The sequence below is a fragment of the Myotis lucifugus genome, unplaced genomic scaffold (genome assembly GCF_000147115.1).
Source record: "Myotis lucifugus unplaced genomic scaffold, Myoluc2.0 scaffold_427, whole genome shotgun sequence".
In the NCBI taxonomy this organism is placed as follows: domain Eukaryota; kingdom Metazoa; phylum Chordata; class Mammalia; order Chiroptera; family Vespertilionidae; genus Myotis; species Myotis lucifugus.
The window spans coordinates 584,354-599,938 of NW_005871475.1; the positions used below are offsets into that span (position 1 = coordinate 584,354).

The 15,585-nt window shown below is 41.3% G+C and overlaps 1 protein-coding gene across 1 annotated transcript in view; it reads left to right on the forward strand.

The window, feature by feature from the left end:
- Positions 1 to 15,585, forward strand: part of CNTNAP5 (contactin associated protein like 5) — a 661,914-nt gene that overhangs the window by 511,570 nt on the left and 134,759 nt on the right. The window contains exons 17-18 of the mRNA XM_023744097.1: positions 1,707 to 1,925; positions 11,271 to 11,510. Coding sequence (XP_023599865.1) covers positions 1,707 to 1,925; positions 11,271 to 11,510 — 459 coding nt within the window. The remainder of the gene's footprint in view (positions 1 to 1,706; positions 1,926 to 11,270; positions 11,511 to 15,585) is intronic.

A 15,585-nucleotide genomic window follows, 5' to 3' on the forward strand; every position in this document is an offset into this window, starting at 1 on the left:
AGTCTGTGTTGATGAAAACACCTTGGTGGCTGTGGTGACTGGCATTGGCGTGCAGCAGCCGGGTGATGGGGCTGGTGCCTTCCCCTGATCATCCTGGTCACCTCCCACAAAGGGAGCGGGCCTAGCCATCACTAGGACATCCTCTGAGGGCTCCCAGTATGTGAGAGGGGGCAGGCTGGGCTGAGGGACACCCCCCCCCCAGTGCACGAATTTCATGCACCGGGCCCCTAGTCTATATATATAAAAGGCTAAGTGACCATCTGACTCTCCGACTGGTAGCTATGACGTGCAATGACCACCAGGGGGCAGATGCTCCAACTTGTAGCTGTGACGTGCACTGACCATCAGGGGGCAGATGCTCAATGCAGGAGCTTCTGAGTTGCTGTGGCTTGGCCGCGGTGATTCTAGGGTGATGCACCCCAGAACCAGAGAGGAGGGAGCCTGATTCTGGGGTTTGTCATCTGAGAACCTCCCTCTCACAATCCAAGACCCTCAGGGAATGTTGGAGAGCTGGTTTTGGTCTGATCCCCACAGGCCAGGCTGAGGGACCTCACCTGCCAGAGGGACTCTGCTCACTCCACAGATGTCCTTCGAGCCATGGTGCCACCTCAGGTGCAGCCGGCCGGGAGGGACCACGGGAGGTTGGCTCCAGGGTGTGTCCAGCCCATCTCGCCCAGTCCCACCCAGCCGGCCACCTTCTAATTAATTTCCTTTCAATGTGCACGAATCTGTGCACCGGGGCATTAGTAGAAAATGTAATAGCATACACTCAATTGAGAAAAATATGGTGATTGATTCTACTTTTGGAGTCAGATTCTACTTGCTATTTGGGAAACTTAGAGAAAATTATTCACACTGATTTTTTTAACCTATAAAAAGGAAATAAAAATGATGCCTTTCTTAAAAGGTTATCTTGAGGATGAAATGATAGAATCTATGGTCAGTGCTTAGTGCAGAGCCTGGAAGAGCTCACTATTCCAACTGTGCTGTGGCTACTTCTCTTTCTGTCTCTCTCTTCATGGATCTATCACCATTGCTGCCACCCCAGCACCACCATCATCTTCATAGCCTGATTTGAATGCAGATTGATACAGAAGGGCAGAGTCAGGGAAGGGGCCCAGAATGGGGGGCGGGGGGGGGGTGCCTGTGTTTCATCCTAAGCACCAGCACTTGCAACTATGTCTTCTTGGACAAGACACATCAACTTTCTGAGTTTCTCTCTCTCTCTCTCTCTCTCTCTCTCTCTCTCTCTCTCTCTCCCTAGTAATAGGGTGAATGCTCATATCATAACATGGGAGGAGCATTAGATATTCCAGGGGGTGGGTCTTCTTGCAGGAGCAGAGCTGCCTAGCTAACCCAGCATTGATGGAATTCTGGGAGAACACAGTCGGAGCCAGAATAGACACAGGAAACCCAGAACCTTGGCACAAATGCATATTTATCAGATTAACATTGGTGTCCCAGGTCCCTATGCTATTACCTGAATTCTCACAATCAGGACCAACTGGGCCAACATGAGAGCTTGACGCTTCGTGTTTGGTAGATATTACTGCTAATGGTAATTGTAATAGTGCAAGGTTTCAATGACGTCCTCTTTAGCTGGCTATCGACATACGATCCTGTACGCCACTCATTCATGACATTATTGTGCCCTGAACACACTGACAACTCCCTTCATTTCTATCTGTTTCCCTTTCTGGTTTCAGCTCCTTCTGAGATCACTTTTGCAATTGATGTTGGGAACGGCCCCGTAGAGCTCGTAGTCCAGTCTCCTTCTCCTCTGAATGACAACCAATGGCATTACGTGCGGGCCGAGAGGAACCTCAAGGTGACCTCGCTGCAGGTGGACGGCCTCCCGAGGATGAGCAGGGAGACTTCGGAGGAGGGCCACTTCCGGCTGCAGCTGAACAGCCAGCTGTTTGTAGGTAGGGGACATCTTAAGGCGCCCTTCCTGCTAGAAGCCCTACAAAACCACCCTGTGACCAGGCCCAGGGAAACTGCTTTCATTTGGACCTGAGAAATGATTAAAATGTGTCATAAAACATTTATAATGGTAAATTTTATTATACAAATTCTTTCTTGCTTGCTTCATTAGCCACAGCAATAAAAGATTATGCCACCCCATAGCAAATTTTAAGGTGATCTCAGACTCTTTTTGTACCTTTTCTCCTTGCAGATATGACCTTCAGCTATCCAGGGGCCCCTATTATTTTTCATGTATGATTGTATTATGCCCTTAGCAAAAGAACAGATCAGCTACTTATCCCTTAGTGGTGCTGGCTCCAAGTCAGTCGGCCACACTCCCCCTTTCGGCAGATACCTAATTCCTAAGAATTATCACTAACAGTGTGATGAAATATACTGACCCTCTGAAATGGATTTCCGTTGTTAGTGATACGGGGAAGAAATTGCTAGTTTTTGAACGAGGGGCTTCGTTGATCCTCCTGAAATCACATCCTTGGGTGGCTGCCTTACTCTTGCGCAGAAAAGCAGTCCTGGTCTCCAGCAAATGACTCTGCTGCTCATTCCCTCCATGAGACTCAGAATCAGGGTTCAGACAAGTGGTGCGTCAGAACTGGCTGCCACTGCTGGTCACAGGGTCGAAAGGCTCAGACATGATTCACTGACTCATTCATTCATTCATTCATTCATTCATTTCAGTCGCCGAGCACATAAAATATATCAAGACCTTGTTGGATGGTGGAGATTGGCAGGCAAGTTGTGTAATGACACTACTTTCAGAGCACACAGTTGTGTTGTGTGTGTGTGTGTGTGTGTGTGTGTGTGTGTGAGAGAGAGAGAGAGAGAGAGAATGAAGGAAAGTGAAAGAGAAATTTTAGCGAGAGAGAGAGAGAGAGAGAATGAAGGAAAGTGAAAGAGAAATTTTAGCTACATTAGTTCAGGTAGGAAAGGTCAGGACGGACTTACAGCTATAATTTAGAAATGACTTTTTATAAGAATGTTGAGCAGGGCACATAATGCTTTAAGTACAAAATAGAGCTGTAAATGTTGAGGATATTATAATATTACCAAAGCCAAGAAGCTGCTCTTCCATAAAATGTGAAATTTAGATGTTTAGAACAATTATATAAATAGGTTCCAAATGTGGCCACTATATAAGATTTCATTTTCTTTCATTTTTCTTATTTAAACAACTCTCACAGTACATCACCTTCTTGTTAGCAACAAGATCCCATCAGCAATCAATGGATGTTTTTATTTGTTTCCTTTAAATTTGGGCCTGTACAATTTTTAACTCTGAGGAAAGCAGTCACTAAAAGCACATAAGGTAAAAGAAAAGTAACAAAATATGTAATATTTTATTTTCTCAACAGGAATCATTCTTCATCTGTCATGTTTTTCATTTCTGACAGAAGCTTAGATATAAGTGATTAAAATTATATGTTTATAAAGCATTTACTTAATTAATAACCTACTTAAATGATATAATTTACTATTAAAATATTTATAAAATTTATATGGATGTTTTAATTCTATTTAAACATCACATTTTATTTTTCTGAAGAAGTCTGTTAGTCATCAAGATTTAATGTGTTTCTTTTTGAAATCAATTCAAGTAGTTTCCAATTTTCATAAATTATATTCATGCCAAAGTTTAATTTATCTTCAGGCAGTAAGTATGAATCTTTCAGGCTAAAATGTGCATATAAAGATGGAATAATTTTTGATGCTTTCATGAAAATTTCATGGAGCTATGAAATTATCATATGTCCTGAATATGTGATAACTTTCTGCAAGCCAACAGGGAAAAGGAGGCGGCCATGCGTCATGGCAGGTTTTTCTCTTGATGTTCTGACTAAATTGCTCACAGAGACAGTGAGCTGGGAGCGGGTGGGTCTGGAGGAGATATCGGGCTTGAGGTGGAGCCAAGGCCAGCTGTGGTGAGAGCACCTGCTTCTGTGTTTCTCTCCAATTCATTCCATCTCAAATATTACTCAGCTTTATTGAATTTGTCTTCATGCACTTGAAGAAAAGTGCTGTTGAAGGCCATTTTAGTTTGTTGGTTTGAATTTTGTTGTTTCGTGTTCAGTGATACATCCATTTAGAAATATCAAGAGGCTGAAAATGCTAAAGTTGCAATATTTCTACTTTTATAATTGACTGGTTCATAAAAAGAGCAAAAGCTAAAATAAAACAAATAAAAAGCATGCTCTGCTTAGTTATAGCAGCCAAAATGAAGAATCACATTCCCTATCATTTAGAAATGTAGAGACACTGGATATTGTTATGTATTAGGCAGAAAAAGATAGCATTAGTGTGTACTCCTTTCCTGGGATAGATTGAGTGTGACACTACTTAAATATTAATTTGGTTGTGTCTGACCAGATACTTTTAGCCATTGAACTATTTTTCAGTCAAAACAGAGTGTGGTTCAGCATTGCATCGCTGGTCCCACTGCTTGCTCATGAGTGCTTCCTGAGCAGGAGAGATTGGTTGAATTTATAATATAGGACACCCCTACTCTCGGAATGTGACGAGCTGGAGTGTTGCTACATTAGTCACTACATGCTGGATTCCCATAAGTAATATTTTCAGTTCAGGCTTTTATCTCCATGAAAGTTATATTTACAACCATGCGATTTTGCTGGTCAGCTTACTTTCACAGAGTAGGAGAAACTATAACAGGTGGCCTCTGAAATGTCTGCTGCATGCCTGGACTGCCATCTTTAGCGCTCACGGATGTCTCACCATCAGCTCTGCTGTTTCCTGCTAATGTGCCAGTCACTGTGAGAATGAGGCAGGAGAAGCCCAAGAACTGGCACCATGCAAATAGTGAAGTGAGGAGATCTGGGTATGGATCCAGATGAACGGCCGACGGGCCATGGGGCGTTGGTAGGAAGACAATAGCCTGAGTATGCTCACTGTCCTTACCCTCAGAATGAGAACGAAGAGGCTGGGAACTGATTTTTTGCAATTTGAGGATCTGCTATCACCACGCACCTATGAGGAATGGCATCTTTATCCTTGTGCCGTGGGTATGCGGCAGCAAGGAAAAGTCTCATTCTCCACCAATCTGACATCCCATTGTTCCAGACGTGCTGGAATCAGAGAGTTGGCATTTCGTAAAGGTGTTGGCCTGGGAGTCTCATTTTTGTGTGGCTTTACTTCCTTCTTTCTTTTTTGGTCTTTCATGGAAACTTCCCCCCCTTTTTGGCTTTGCTTTTTATTTGTGCCAAAACAAACTGAAGTTACTCTAACATGTAACTCCTGGGGAAAATTCTATACTGACTTGATAAATCATAAAGTTGCAGAGATCCCAAAACGCTACTCTTGCTTCCCCACTGGCAGGGAATTAAAATTCCTGTTTTCAGGTGAACCGTGTCGAACGTGGTGAGGGCGCACAAGAGAAATGGAGGCTCCCGTCCCTGCTCTCAGGAGGGCCCGGGATTGAGCTGCGTCTCTGGAAGCAGTGAGCCTTTGCCCAGATGCCACGTGGAGGTTTTCTAAGAGGCTGAAATGATAAAGGTCACGTTTTGAAGAGTTTATTCATACTTAGTCCAAGGAAGCAGCATCACAATGAACACTCTTAATACCAAGAGCCAACTGAGGAGTTTCATACAAAAGTGCTTCTAGTGAGGCCAGCTGATGGAGTAAGTTGTCAGGAAGAGTAATATGAAAGCAAGAGGATAAATACACATGTGCACATTACTTGGTAGAAGCAACCATGGAAGACACCAGGGGAAGGAAGGGAAAAATCACTTAGTTGCAGTGCTGACCCAAATTGTCTAATCAAATAGTTCAATTTAGGATTTTAAGGATGTGAAGGTATATAGGCTTTGAAGATTAAGAGGTCTCAGTCTGATTCTTGGCTATGCTATGTTAAATCTGTTTTCATCTTGACTCTGGCCAGAGCAATGTCTTTGACATTAAGTTTTCTCAATTATGTAAATGTGAATAATATAGATAATATATTTTTTCCACATTGAGTATTTGGTCAGTTCATTATAAAGTTTCTAGCAGACAGCAAATATGTTTGATTGTTTTTAGAATTACAGGCATTTTTCTGATTCTCAAACATCTTGCAGATTAAATATGACCCTCAATTAAATGATTTTCAGTAGCTTTAAGGATAATGCTACATTGTTGTTGTTTTACTTTCAACCTTGTGTAAACTCTAGACAAGATGCAGCCAAGTAAAGATGAAAGTATACAGGAGCATGTGAACAATGAAATGGGTGCCAGGCCAGGAAGGCCTTGTGAGTGACGGAGGGACCCCGGTGGGGGTGCCCTCTCTTAGTGCAGCTGAGTCTTGGTGTGCAGGAAAGCAAGTTCATTGTCAACAGATCTCCTAAAATTTTTAAAATAGTTTTGTTTTTAAAAAATTGGAAAATTAAAATAAATAGAGTGGGGAAGAAGTATGTGAACTAAGGAATGCATGTATATGAGTGTAGGTGTGTGTTTTTGTGATGGTCGGGATGAAGGAGGGGAGCCATGGAGTGCATGGGGGAAGATGCCACACAACATAAATTCAAAGTACACGAGGAGGTCTAAAGTCAAGACGGACCATGGAGCACTGGGGAGCCATTAGCCAGCAGTTCAGATGCCTGCTGCCCTGAAGTCACAGCAGGAAGATGGAGAGATAAGTGGAGACTAGATCATTCATGGTATATCAGCTGTGCTAAGAATTTGAATTTGATTTTCTGCAATAACTACTCTCTGAAGGGTATCAAACAGGACTGGCAGAATGAAATTTTTACATGTAGTTGTTCTATCCTATTGCAAAATGGCAAGTGGATCAAAAGAGTCAGGGTTGAGACTGGGAATAACAGTTAGACAGTTGTTGCTGGGATTCAAGTGGAGTGTGCTCTGGCTGTGGAAAGAAGCAGATGGGCTCAGAGGAACCTGGGAGAGCAGATCCACTGGCTGGATGGAAGAGAAGGGCTGTGAGAGAGTATTTCTGCACAGTATTCGAGTTTCACAGAGAGTCAAACCTCCAGCACGACTGTACACATAGTAGGTAATATCAGAAGTGAAGGGTGCTGACAACATGACAGGGCCTGGGTGTGTGGGTGGGGAACACCTTTTCAGAATTATTCTATACTGAGTCTACATTCAAGGGTGGGCAAAAGTAGGTTTATAGTTGTAAGGACATGAAAAAACATGGTTTCTTCTTCTATTATTAATTAATTTTTGTATTATTTTCCATATGAAAACCCGTAAGCCCACATTTGCCAACCTCTCTATTACTTCTCCGTAAAGAATAAAGGAGTCTAAACTCTAGTTTTTCTTCCCTCATCCTATCTAATAAAGAGGGAATATGCAAATTGACTGTAACTCTATGACAAAGATGGTGGAGCCCACAGCAAAAAAGGAGGGGATATGCAAATTGACTATCAGTCTGCAACAATATGGCAGCGCTGAGCTGGGATGCAGGTGTTCCACCGCACTCTGCCCATGGAGGATCTTTGGGTTCTGCTTCGTCGCTGCTGCTGCAGGGGCCAGAGGAGCAAGGGGCCCAGCACCCAGCAGCCCCAAGCCCCACGGCCGCAGCGACTCTGGGGCCTCTGGGGCCGGAGGGGCAGAGACAAAAGCCCACAGGGGGGCCGGAGGAGCAGAGACACAAGCCTGCAGCGGGGTCCAGCACCCAGCAGCCCCAAGCCCCGCAGGAAACCTGTGGAAAGGGAGTTAAACTATCATAACTTTATCTCCCTTTCCACAAGATGAGGAAACTGACCCTGATTTATTTAGTGATATGGCCCGCACCTTTCTACAAGCACAGGGTATGTTATGACCACTCCCAGGAAGGTCTGGTTAGAATACTGTCTCCAGGGAATAACGTTACTTTGGCAAATCATCTAAGAGAGGAAACAAGCTTTTGTTGGGTTTATTCTGAAGGCCAGAGAACATGCCACCCCAAAATATGCCATGTTGTTATATTGATGATCTTGAGCTGCAGATGCTTGAAAAACAGCAAATGCAAGGAGAGGCTTTCACTGAAGTCTCTTGATCTGCCTAAAATCGGACGCCCCAAAAGGAGCTTAAATGTCATAGGTCCCCTTGATGGGGAAAAGTGTCATCAGACACTGAAGACTGACTCCTGTCACAGGACAGGAGACTAGAAGTTGACATCACACCCAAATTTTGTTACAAACTATCTCCCCCCACCCCTATTCATCTTTCCTAAAAATCATTTACTCTCCTCTAACGGGCCTCCATCTCCCATCCCCTTTCCCTAAGAAGAAGGTATTTAAATCTGGATTCTAAGCCACCTTGGGAAGTTATTCATTTTTCCCTGGGATCTCCCACATATACACAAGGTACACATGTTAATGAACTTTTGTTTTTCTCTTGGTAATCTGTCTTTCATTACAAGAGCCTCCGCTAAGAACTCAGAAGGGTAGAGGAAAACTATTTTTCCTTCTCCATAATTCTATCTTGGGAAATCAAGTCCCAGGCTGAACAGTGAGGTTGGCTCAAGTGCCAAGCAGTCCTGGCTGAGGGGAGGGAAGCTTCTAGGGGGAAATCAATGATACTGGCATCAAAGTAGGACAGAGGGCACACGCATGGTTGCTGGTGGGAGTTTAAAGTGGTTCAACATTTTTAGAGGATGATTTGGCAAAATCAATAGAAATGTTCAAGGTACATCCAAGAGTCTTCTAGGAATCTCATCTGCTGAGATAAAGCACGAGTGCAAAAGCCCAGGTCAGAACCCAGGATGCCACTGCGGGCTCCCCTTCCATGATAGGAAAACCTGCTAACAACCTGCATTTTTAGGACAAGGTGGCATCTATACTAATAAAAGGTAATATGCTAATTAGACTGAACATCTTCCAGACGTCCTTCCGGACAAAGCGAAGGTGGCAGGGCTGAGGCAGAGGCAGTTAGAGGCAATCAGGCAGGCAGGGGAAAGCAGTTAGGAGGATCAGGCTGGCAGGGGAAAGCAGTTAGGAGGATCAGGCCAGCAGGGGAGAGCAGTTAGAGGGATCAGGTCGGCAGGCAGGTGAGCGGTTAGGAGCCAGCAATCCTGAGGGATCCCAGATTGAAGAGAGTGCAGGCCAGGCTGAAGGACCCCCCTACCTCCTGTGCACAAATTTTGTGTATGGGGCCTCTAGTAGAGAATAAAAATCAGTCAGGTAAAAACTTAAATTTAGTTCATTTTCCATTTAGTTCATAGTCCTTGTGTCATTGTGTTTGTCAGCATGTGGGATTGAGCTGATCCCCTTGTCTAGGCTCATTCTCACCGTGCTCTCTATGTCTCAACTTCAAGGTGTGCATGTCTGCCAGAAAAACCCCCACAGCCACCTTTTCCATTTATAAACTTGTCGACTGAGTCACAGGCAAAAAAAAAAAAGGCAATAGATTTTGCATTCTCTACCTCTGCTAAAGAAAAATACCACTAACAAGACATGAAGAGTTATTTAAATCCATCACAGAGAGTGACTACAAAATGAGGAAAAATAGAACAAAACATTGGACTGCTTAAGTCCTGTCCTCTTTATTCTACACAATCTCCAGGAAAGAAAGAATGAACCTTTCTCTATGATCTGCTGTATTTACAATTGATTTATCTTGTGGTTAAAGGAGATTTACTCACTAAAATTGAGACAGACAGGAGAATGCAATTTGGGTTTGACCTCCTGGCCAACGTGGGTATCACTTACCAGAATTGAAAATACAATGGGGTTTTATCATTCCTTCAGGATAAGAGACTAGATAAATCCTTTAGGAATATTCTGTCTTTAGGTGCAGATAGTGACTGACATACATATATTTTCATGTCTGATGACCTGGTGTGGTTCAGGGCAGGAAGAATTCTCCCTGCTTCTACCTTATATCGCCACCATCCCCATTTCCAATTATTTGCTTGTCCACCCTGCCAGGCTAACTGATGCCAGAAAATTTTACATTACATATTCATTTCTTTAACATACCCAGCTTTGTTTCTTGTTGAACGTGTATATTCCCACATTTGGAATTCATATCTGTACCTACCTTAGTGGGAATATATTTTTATCTGGTCATTTGCTAGACCAAGATTTAATGAGGTTGTAATATGAGGGACTAGAAATAAATGAGGCTCAGAAAGCAGAGATGACTTACACAGAAAATAAACGGCAGCCAGGCTTTGTTCTCCAGCACACCTTCTCCTCTCCAGCAGCACTCCGTGTAGACCTGGAAGACCTGAGTGCCCTCCAACTACCTCTGTGCATGGATTTGAGCCCAAAGCATTGAATTTAGAATAGAATTTAGGTTCTTTAATGCCAGACATATGTCTTCTCTTGGACCTTCCAGAATTCTCAACACAAAATAAATATCTGCTTATGGAATTTAGCTTAATTTTTTGACTTTTTGTTTCTCAAATGACATATTTCTGATATTAGAGGTTTAGGCTAATAGAATCCTGGATTTCAAATAGTAACAAAACATTATGTATCTTTGAATTTACTCTGTTGATAAGTAATTTGCAATGACCATTGTGGTTGTCTCTGAAACCTTCAAGATATGCCCTCAGCTGAAATTTGGATTGCAATCTTTTTCTGTATTCCAGAAGAAGAAATTTGTCATCTAAATAACAATTTGAGTGTAATCTCTGAGATCAATATGTATATACCATTGTGAGGGTTCAAGAGAAGGGGTAACAAAGAGCAGTGAGTAAGATGTACTATATCTTAACTAAGCTTTACTATATACACATGAAATAGACTTATTCTTATTTTACAGACCAAGTAGCTGGGGTTCACGTGAGTCAGTGGTGGATCATCTAGTAACATGGAGTTGGACTCCTTATCTGTCTTCTCCTAAAGTCCACCCTCTTTCTAGTCCATCGCACTGCACCGATGAACACTGTAATGCTTTGGCAGTTTCTAACTCCACAAGCCTAACAGCTCACTTCTAACTTTGCCAGAGGCACAATTTCCCTCTGTGTGTTCCACTTCAGAGAAATGTCTGCAGTAGACTACAAACACATTTTATTTCATTTGCAAGGAGCATGACAAGTTTTTATCTTGAAGGTTCTACCTTAAATATGTAAAGTACAGGGTTCCACATGAACTATAATATTTTAAAAACAATTTCTGGGTGTGTGTGCATGGAGTGGGAGGATGGAAGGAGTGTTTCTCCCAGCCTGAAAAGGCATGCATTTCCCCTAGACTCTTTAAATTTCTAATTCTCTATGGAAACTTTAATGAAAAATTCCACCACAGCAACACAACAAAAAAATAGTTGACTGTTACGAATGCCAATATTAAACTTAAAAAATGTAAACACTGCGATACCTTATTTTTTTAATTTTGTTTTTCATCTCTTAGGAGGAACATCATCAAAACAGAAAGGCTTTCTAGGATGCATACGCTCCTTACACTTGAATGGGCAGAAACTGGACCTGGAGGAGCGGGCCAAGGTCACATCTGGAGTCCGACCAGGATGCCCAGGCCATTGCAGTAGTTATGGCGGCATCTGCCACAATGGGGGCAAGTGTGTGGAGAAGCGCAGTGGATACTTCTGTGATTGCACCAATTCACCATATGAAGGGCCCTTTTGCAAAAAAGGTACACTAGTCATGTTTGTTTTTCAATGTACCATGTAGTAGTAACTACAGCCTATGGCCAAGTCATATTATCCCTTCACCTTACAGAATCCTCAATCCATCATTTAGTCTTCCTCGTTTTTTTTTCTCTTTTAAGAGACTCTGCATATCTCCTCAACATAATTGCATAGAGTCATTATCACTGTGTATAGACCCTGACAGTGAAATTATACTAAACGGATAGTAATAGGGCAAATTGGCTCGCCATGGCCAAGAGTCAGCTTAGCACTGGGAAAGGTTGACTCTCACTTATGTTGGGTCACCTGAATCATGAAGGGCGCACTGAACTTTCCAGTTCCAATTATCCAGTCCATAAATATAATTAAAGACTCATAGCCCAGCCAGCATGGCTCAGTGGTTGAGCATTGACCTATGAAACAGGAGGTCACAGTTTGATTCCCAGTCAGGGTACATACTTGGGTTGTGGGCTCGATCCCCAGTGTGGGGTGTGCTGATCAATGATTCCCTCTCATCATTGATGTTTCTTTCTCTTACTCTCTCCTCCTCTCTCAAATCAATAAAAACATAATTTTTTTTTAAAAAAAATAAAGAATCATAGAATGTAGCCCTGGAGGAACCTTATAGAACCTTAAGCAATTCTAAGTAATTTTTTCAATAGGAATAGTAAAGGTAAGTTAGTAAAATCAGTATCTTGTATTTAATAAAATATTGCTATTCTACAGGTGACATAATTTGGGTTTGAGTCTTTAATAGTGCTCCACAGATACTCATATTTAGTTCATCAAGGGACTGAAGATAGAACAGCAGAGTCAAAACTCCAGTCCTGATGCTTTACAGCATCCCCTCTGAATTTTATTAATTAATTGTATTGACAAAAGCTAAGCATGATGGATACACACCTTAGACAAGGAATGGCAGTCATGATGTAAATTATCTAGATGAATTCAAGGTAATGCTACAAAATGTAAAATCTCATTTTTCATTGTAAATATGTATTTTTTAAATAGAATGATGAAAAATTTGGTCAACTATCTGTCTTTGCAGAATGTGTAAGCTTATTTTATTGATAAAATATTTTTTGAATAAATAATAAAAAAAAATAATTTTTCAAGAGCAATACCTAGAGCAGTGGTTCTCAACCTTCCTAATGTCATGACCCTTTAATACAGTTCCTCATGTTGTGGTGACTCCCAATTTCATTGTTACAAATTGAACATAATTAAAGCATAGTGATTAATCACAAAAACAATATGTAATTATATGTGTTTTCCGATGGTCTTAGGCAACCCCTGTGCAAGGGTCATTGGACCCGCAAAGGGATCACGACCCACAGGTTGAGAACCGCTGATCTAGAGAGAGATCTAAGATGGTGGTGGAATAGGTGAAAGCTACACTCACCTCCTCCAGGGCCATACTGGAATTACAACTAAAATATAGAATAATCAACCTAAACAACCAACTAAAGATTAGCTGAAGAGAAGTCTTATAATCAAGGATTTACAGAAGAAATCACATTAAAGGCAGCATGACAAGGGCTAGCCCTGCTATCAAAGGCTGCAGCTGAACACTGGGAGGGATATCTCAGCTGCAAAGGCGCTCCCTGAGGAGTGTGAGGTCTCAACTCCACTCAAGGCTCCCAAGAGCACCAAAGCCAGGAAAAGGCCCTTACATAACACCTGGCTGTAAAATCAGTGGGGTTTCTGTCACATAAAAACTTAGGAGTCTTCTAGAGACCCAGGTGCCCTTTTAAAGGGACAACATACAAAATATCATTTGCAGTCGCTCACCCTGGGCTCCAGTGGAAGGAGGAAAGAGCAGACTGGAGACATGTGAGAAGAGATTGGCATTTGTGGCTCTGGGGAGAGTGCTAAATGGACAACTACCAGGATCCCTGTGCTGAGTCCTTCACCGAAATCCCAGATGCCATCTTTGTTGAGTGAAGCACTCCATTACATATGGTATCAGCCTGGGGGAATGCAATAGCCCCACCCTCCAGACTCCCTTTCACTCCAGCCTTCGAAGCTCATAACCTATGGAGGAGTCAGCTACATAGACTCTGGGTGTAGAAGACTGGGAGGACTCAGTGTCAGCAACTGAGATCCAATTAGCTACACAAAAGTCACATCCAAAGGGACATCTCAGGAGGCACCAGATCCTGCTGAGGTGAATTTTGTTTTGTTTGGTCAGCACCTGAACAACAGGTTGTACACTGTGGTCATAGCTAATCCTCAGAGTCAGCCAGCATGAGGGTTGACTTCACACATGAATGATCTACTAACGATCAAGATTCAATTACAATTGGAGGATTTATACAACCCACACAAGGGACATTCCTAGAGCACCCAGCACAGGTGATTCGAAAGATTACACTACTGGATCCAAAAACACACCTACTACATAAGCCACTATAATAAGACTGGGATACAGAAAATTTACTTATTAACAGAAATGGACACAAAGAGGCAGCCAAATGGAGAGACAAAGAAACATTCCCCAAATGAAAGAAAAGGATAATTCTCCAGAAAAAAAGAGAGAAATGAAATGGAGGCAAGTAATTTACCAGATATAAAGTTCAAAAAATGGTTATGAGAATGCTCAAGGAACTTTGTAAGAAAGTTAACAGTGTGAAAAACAATATAGAAACCATCAAAGAACCAGTCAGAAACTAAGTACAGAATGTTACTGTAAAAAATAAAATGAACAATACACTAGAAGAAATAAATATTAGATTAGATAAATCAGAGTATTAAATCAGTGACTTGGAAGATCAGGTAGTATAAAATACCCATCAAAGTAAAAAAGAAAAAAAGAATACAAAAACTGAAGATAGTTGAAATGACCTTTCAGAGAATATGGATTGCAATAGCATACTCATCATAGAGGTGCCAGAAGGAGAAGGGAGAGCAGAGGATTGAGAAACTATTTGAAAAAACAGTGGCTGAAAACTTCCCTAACCTGGTGAAAGAAAAAGACACACAAGTCCATGAAGTGCAAAGTTCCAACAAGATGGACCCAACGGGCGTCACATCAAGACACATTGTAATTAAAATGCCAAGTTTAAAGACAAAGGGTGAATCTTAAAAGTAGTAAGAAAAGACACTTAGTTAGCTACAAGGGAGCTCCCATAAGACTGTCAGCTGATTTCTCAACAGAGATATTTTTCAACAGGCCAGTAAGGAGAGGTATGAAATATTAAAAGTGATGAAAAGCAAGGACCTACAACCAAGATTACTTTACCCAGCAAGGCTATCATTAAGATGGAAGGAGAATTAAAGAGCTTCCCAGACAAGAAAAAGCCAAAAGAGTTTATTACCACCAAACCAATATTACAAGAAATGTTAAAGAATCTTCTTTAAGAAAAAAAAAAAAGAGGAATATAGTTATAAAGAATGAAATGGCAATAAATATCTACCTACCAATAATCACTTTAAATGCAATCAGTTTAAATGCTCCAATCAAAAGATATAGAGTAACTAAATGAATAAGAAAACAAGAGCCATATATAATATTATCTGCAAGAGACCCAACTCAGGATGAAAGACACACACAGACTAAAATTATATATATATTTCATGCAAATGTCATGCAAATGTAAATGAAAATATAAAGCTGGGATTGCAATACTTATAGCACACAAAATAGACTTTAAAACAAAGGCTATAGCAGAAACTACATAATGATAAAGAGAGAAATCCAACAAGAGGATATACCCCTTGTAAACATATATATGCCCAACATAGGAACACCTAAATATATAAAGTGAAACTTGATGGACATAAAGAGAGATATCAACAGTAATACAATGATAGCATGGATTTTAACACTCCACTGACATCAATAAATAGCTCTTACAAACAGAAATTCAACAAGAAAATAATGACCTTAAATGACACACTAGATTAGATTATTTTTATTTATTTATTCAGAGCATTTTACCCCAAAACAGCAGAATATACATTCTTTTCAACTGCACATGGAACATTTTCTAGGATAGGCCACATGTTAGGATACAAAAACAATCTCAATAAATTTAAGAAGATTGAAATCATATTAAGCATCTTCTCTGACCATAATGG